At 39.8% G+C, this 5,836-nt stretch overlaps 1 protein-coding gene across 2 annotated transcripts; it reads right to left on the reverse strand.

The window, feature by feature from the left end:
* LOC8084526 (dCTP pyrophosphatase 1) lies at positions 490 to 5,414 on the reverse strand. Of its 2 annotated transcripts, none has more exons than XM_002453778.2 (2): positions 5,118 to 5,414; positions 490 to 1,226 (listed from the first exon to the last, which is right to left on the reverse strand). In XM_002453778.2, the coding sequence occupies exons 1-2, from the start codon at positions 5,322 to 5,324 to the stop codon at positions 909 to 911; spliced, it is 525 nt and encodes a 174-aa protein (XP_002453823.1). In that variant the 5' UTR covers positions 5,325 to 5,414; the 3' UTR covers positions 490 to 908. The 2 variants fall into 2 exon arrangements, with proteins under 2 accessions (XP_002453823.1, XP_021314169.1); XM_021458494.1 differs by lacking the exon at positions 5,118 to 5,414 and adding an exon at positions 1,339 to 2,603.

Consider the following 5,836-nt stretch of genomic DNA (forward strand, 5'->3'; position numbering starts at 1 on the left):
GTGGTTCCAGTCCGTAGGCAGAGCAGCATCCATTGGACTCCACTGAGCTGACCAGAGCATTATGATCAATTAATCGCTACAAGCTCTGATAGGCTGTGCACATCCAAAGATTTCGCGGAGAATCCTTACCAACACTCCCTACAAAGCAAAGCAAAGCTTCCTAAGGCCTTGTTTAGTTTCAAAATATTTTGCAAAATTGACACTGTAGCTCTTTCGTTTGTATTTGACAAATATTATCCAATCATGGACTAACTAGACTCAAAAGATTCGTCTCGTCAATTTCGACCAAACTATGCAATTAATTTTTATTTTTGTCTATATTCAATACTTCATGCATGTGTTTAAAGATTCGATGTGACGGAAAATCTGAAAAATTTTGCAAAATTTTTTGAGAACTAAACAAGGCCTAAGCTTGGACATGTCAGGACTCAGGTCCACTTATCAACCTATGTTCATAAAGGCCTCATAATAATCTTTGTTCATCTGTACTGATAAAGGACTAGAGCGTCAAAGACATTCACCAATCACCGACAGTCCAACACCGGCTCATAGACTACACTGACAACTTTGCATTGTCAGAAAGTCGCTTTGCATCATAAAGTAGTGTCAGTACTCAATACTAGCACTACACCAAGTAAATATGGTCAGCTTTGCTTTCGCATCATACTACTCAGCTGCATAACTGAAACAGCAGAAGCAAAATGCCAGTTCAATTAGAATATAAGGGGAACTACAGCCTACGAAGATTTGTGGTTAACACTTGGTTCATTAGGCATCTAATATATAGTGAAACTTGAACCCACAGACTTGTTCCTTTACCACCAAAATAGAGCATCCCTATTTCATCAGCACATAACCTAGATCATGTCCGACCAGCCAAACTATCATTCAAGGAGCTCCGAGTCGTTTTAGACGCCATTGCTGTTCTCCTTGTTCACGGTGTTAGCATTGTCGCTAACATTGTTAGTGGAGCCGTAGTGAGTGTGCTTCTTGGATGAACCCTTGCACTGCCCAACTGGGTATTTGCGGGCATTGATCTCCATCTTGCGCAGGGCAGCCTTGCCGAGGTCGACGCCGCACATGTCTGACAGCCGCACCAGATAGAGGAGCACATCGGCGAGTTCCTCGCCCAAGTGCTCCTTCTCGTTATCGTCCCAGCCTGGCAGCCCCTTGGGCACCTCCCCTTTCCATTGGAATATCTCAGACAGCTCCCCCACCTCCCCTACCTGCACAACACCAAGCACAAACATGCATGATAAGGGACATGAAAATCCATGGAAAGGTTTTGCTGGGTACCAATTCGATTATACTAGACCCAGGAGCTAGTTAGTAGCTTACACATTGCCCATTATGGGCATCTCCTAGCTGGGCAACACTTGGAAAGAAAGGGTGCTGTATATAACTTTTTGTTAGTCCCCACCACAACAAAAGAGTACAGAAGTAGCAGAAACCAATTGGCATCTGGTGCAGCGAGTGGGATCCTGCTTAAGTCCAGCTCATTGAAACTATTGATTTGGATAATCTAATAATGAAAAGACAACAGAAAGAGAACGATAGCAACAGGATGTGTATTGGCATCTTCTCCCAGGATACGCAGGACGGCCGTATTGAAGATTTGTTGTTTTGTCTGTTTTACTGTTGCAGTCTCTGGGGGACTGGGTGGTGGATGCGTTATGGCATTTCTAGGTTAATATATTAGTGAAGAAGCATCTGTTCTACTCCCTTTGTCCCAAAATTGTCCAGATTCATAGCTAAATGTCAACTATTTTGGGACACAAAGAGTATGCATTGTTCAGATTTATTTCATATTCTCCAAAGAAACTAAAACCAAGTGCTAACTACTATAGGTCATTTCCTTATATAAGCTGCTAAACTACCAGTGGAAAGGTTTGGAGAAAACCTGAACATGCTCCATAACTAACAAAAGGTTTAAAAAACTAAAGTTTATACATTTTATTTTTATTTTTCCTGTAATTATACTATAAATTCACAAAAAAAGAAAAACAATCTCTCCTACCTAACGTATTGCTTTGGGTGGATTGCTTAGATACTCATGCGCACATATTTCAACATGTAGATTAGATAAGAGAATATAGCTTTTTTCCCTTCAAACCAAAGTAAACCAAACAAGAATATAGCTTCCCCCCCCCCCTTTCAAATCATAGTAAACCATGAAACATTAATTAAACATTACTTTAGGTCAACCAACAAACAACTTCAGAAGGTATTAGACAAAAAATGGATGGACTAAAAATGTGATGAAAAAAGAGGCACATGGCATAATAAATTGTAGTTAGTTTTTGCACTAATCAATTTTTCATACAATAAGAAACTTAGGTTTAAATTTATAGCCTGAAGAACACAGCATATTCATTCACCCTCGCATGTCCATGTACAACACAAATGAAACATGAGTAGCCATTTGACACAAAACATATATAATTAACATCTATAATTTTGGCACCTTAAACAATGTGAGCTGCAAATCCCATATCATAGAACCAAATTATTTGTCTAGACTTGGGCCTTGTTTAGTTGCAAAAGCTTTTGCAAAATGTACACCGTAGCACTTTCGTTTGTATTTGATAAATATTGTCCAATCATGGACTAACTAGGCTCAAAATATTTGTCTCGCAAATTACAAGCAAACTATGCAATTAGTTATTTTTTATCTATATTTAATGTTCCATGCATGTGCCGCAAGATTCGATGTGACGAAAAATCTTGAAAAATTTTGCAAAATTTTTGGAAAGTAAACAAGGCCATATCATAGAACCAAGGCCTTGTTTAGTTCCCAAAGAATTTTGCAAAAATTTTTAGATTCCTCGGCACATCGAATCTTGCGGCACATGTATGAAGTATTAAATATAGATAAAAGAAATAACTATTTGCATAGTTTATTTATAATTTGCGAGACGAATCTTTAAAGCCTAGTCAGTCCATGATTGGATAATATTTGTCAAATACAAACGAAAGTACTATACTGTCTATTTTTCAAAAATATTTGAAACTAAACAAGGCCAAATTATGGCCTTGTTTAGTTCACCCTGAAAACCAAAAAGTTTTCAAGATTCCCTGTCACATCGAATCTTATGTCACATGCATGAAACATTAAATATAGACGAAAACAAAAACTAATTACACAATTTAGCTGTAAATCACGAGATGAATCTTTTGGTCCTAGTTAGTCCATAATTGGATAATATTTGTCACAAACAAACGAAAGTAAGTACCGAAAACTTTTCACTTTTCGGAACTAAACAAGGCCTATGTGTAGACTACAGTATCCCTAAATCCCTAGACTAGACTTGTCTAGACTAGAGTATCCCCCATGTGAACAACATTCACAATGCTTGGGCCTTGTTTAGTTCTCAAAAAATTTTCCAAATTTTTCAGATTCCCTGTCACATCAAATCTTTAGACGCATGCATGGAGTATTAAATATAGACAAAACTAAAAACTAATTGCACAGTTTGGTCGAAATTGACGAGACGAATCTTTTGACCCCAGTTAGTCCATGATTGGACAATATTTGTCAAATACAAACGAAAGTATCACTATTCATATTTTGTAAAAAATTTTGGAAGTAAACAAGGCCTCGAAACATTCTGGAGCATTGGCCCATACTGTACATGCCAGCATTGAATGTGAAGCAATGTAGCACCTCCCTCTCCCCCAACCCCACAAAAAAGGACTGCACCTCACTGTTCGGTCCGTACAGACGGCATTGTAGCCACTTCGAATACAGTCTTTCCTGTGACAACAACAGTAGTAGCATTTGATTTGACCAGCTATGTTTTCATTGAATAACGAATGTCACCATCTTTCATAATACATCTAATAATAGTATTAGCATGCCACATGTTAAGGTCTTGTTTAGTCACTCCAGAAACCAAAAACTTTTTAAAATTCTCCGTCATATTAAATCTTGCGGTATATGCATGAAGTACTAAATAAAGACGAAAACAAAAACTAATTGCACAGTTTACCTGTAAATCACGAGATGAATCTTTTGAGTCTAGTTAGCCTATGATTGGATAATAATTGCCAAATAAAAACAAAAATGCTACAGCACTCAAAACAAAAAAAATTCGGAACTAAACAAGGCCTAATGGTTGTTTGTTTGGAGGTGTTAAAATTAACAGGTACCGTAGCTCTTTCGTTTTATTTGACAATTAGTATCCAATTATGTACTGATTAAGCTTAAAAGATTCGTCTTGCAAATTATTCTCTAACTGTGTTTTTAGTTTCGTAAATAATCTATATTTAGTAGACCATATATGTGTCAAACATTCAATGTGATAGGTGTTAAAAAAACAAGAACAACCAAACAGGGCCTTAGCATAGTCAATAGAAGAATGCAATTGTGGAAACCGTGCCAATCAAGCTAACCCATGTTTAAGCAATTTTATATATGTCTCTAAATAATTTTATTATAAAAAATATATTCTATAACAAATCTAATAATACTTATTTTAAGTAACGAATGGTAGTACTATTTTATACAAATTGACTCAAAGTTTAAACCGATTGACTGCTCAACAAGTGAGAATTGCATTCTTTTATGAACAGAGCGAGTACTAGGAAGATCTTGGAACCATTCTAAGATGAGATGGATTCCTGAGTGCCTTTCCCTTTCTACTACCCTCTTTCTCCCCTGCGTTCCCCAGGAGCGAAACCACACGCATCGTGTGAGATTTTGACCAAGCCAACAGGGGTGGTAGTAGTAGCTGCGCTGCAGCTGCAGATTCTGGCCATTAGCCTCGCAATGTGGTACTGGAAGAAAGAGAACAAAAAGTGACGGGCCTGACAACTACGGGGGTCCGGTCCGGGGGACGGACGGACTCAAGGACGACAAGGCTTTTCTGCACCCAATCATTCTCTTTTCTCTGGGCAAGAAGCCGAGAACTGGACCGCCAACACCAACCCTTATCCCCCATTTTTTTAAAAAAAAAATTATATATATCTCGGCGCAGCAGAAAACGAAGAACCCTCACGAAACCCCAAATTAATCTAAGTCGCCAAATGATCTTTAGAGCAAGATTCTACGAAATTGGAGACAGAGAGATATCGCAAGTGAATGAATAGCGTCGAGTAGAGAAGTGGAGCAGACGGACCAGCGCGAGAAGGAGGTTCCTCGGGGAGTGGAACTGCTCCCAGTCCCGCTCCGTCGCGAAGTCCGCCATCCGCTTCCGCAGCGTCTCCAGGCTCACCGCCCCCGCACCCGCCGCCGCCGTCCTCACCTCGCCATCGCGAACACCGCCGCTAGCGCCGCCCTTCTCCTCCCCCGCCATGCTCACCTCCTCCTCCTCCGCAACGTTCATCTCCGCCGCCCTAACTCGCGATTTAATTTTGTTTTTCTTCTACTAGTAATTCCTCTCCCCTAGCACCAGTTGATGGAGGTCAATACGGCGAGGAAGAGGGGTAGGAGGCTATAAATAGGGGGAGGGTGGGAACAGTTGTCACTGGGGTTGTGGGGCCAGCACAGTACAAGTTTCTTTATTTGGCAACGCGAGGGGTTCACATCTGGGCCGGCCCGCCCGCGAACGGAACGGAGAATCGAGATCATGGGCCGCCACAGTGCACCGTCCGCGCGCTATTTCCTTTCGACTGTGCTTAGAGGAAACAGTGTTCATCATTCATGAGAGAAAAACGATATTCTTCTAAGAAAATACTATTCGGTTAATTTTTTTTTGAAAAATACTAGTGCCTCTGAGAAAAACGCATTTTATACTATCTCTTATAGAAACACAGATGAGTGTTAAGTAGTGATAGACGGATTACAACAACTTACATAACACAAGATCAATCTCTAGAATCTAGCCAAAAATAAGGT

This window comes from Sorghum bicolor, chromosome 4 (genome assembly GCF_000003195.3).
Source record: "Sorghum bicolor cultivar BTx623 chromosome 4, Sorghum_bicolor_NCBIv3, whole genome shotgun sequence".
In the NCBI taxonomy this organism is placed as follows: domain Eukaryota; kingdom Viridiplantae; phylum Streptophyta; class Magnoliopsida; order Poales; family Poaceae; genus Sorghum; species Sorghum bicolor.

Excerpts from the sequence above, each read along its gene's own strand:
- LOC8084526 (XM_002453778.2), bottom strand. The coding sequence starts at position 5,324 with ATGAACGTTGCGGAGGAGGAGGAGGTGAGCATGGCGGGGGAGGAGAAG. Across the intron at positions 1,227-5,117 it reads GGAACCTCCTTCTCGCGCTG|GTAGGGGAGGTGGGGGAGCT; the intron begins GTCCGTCTGCTC and ends GGTGTTGTGCAG.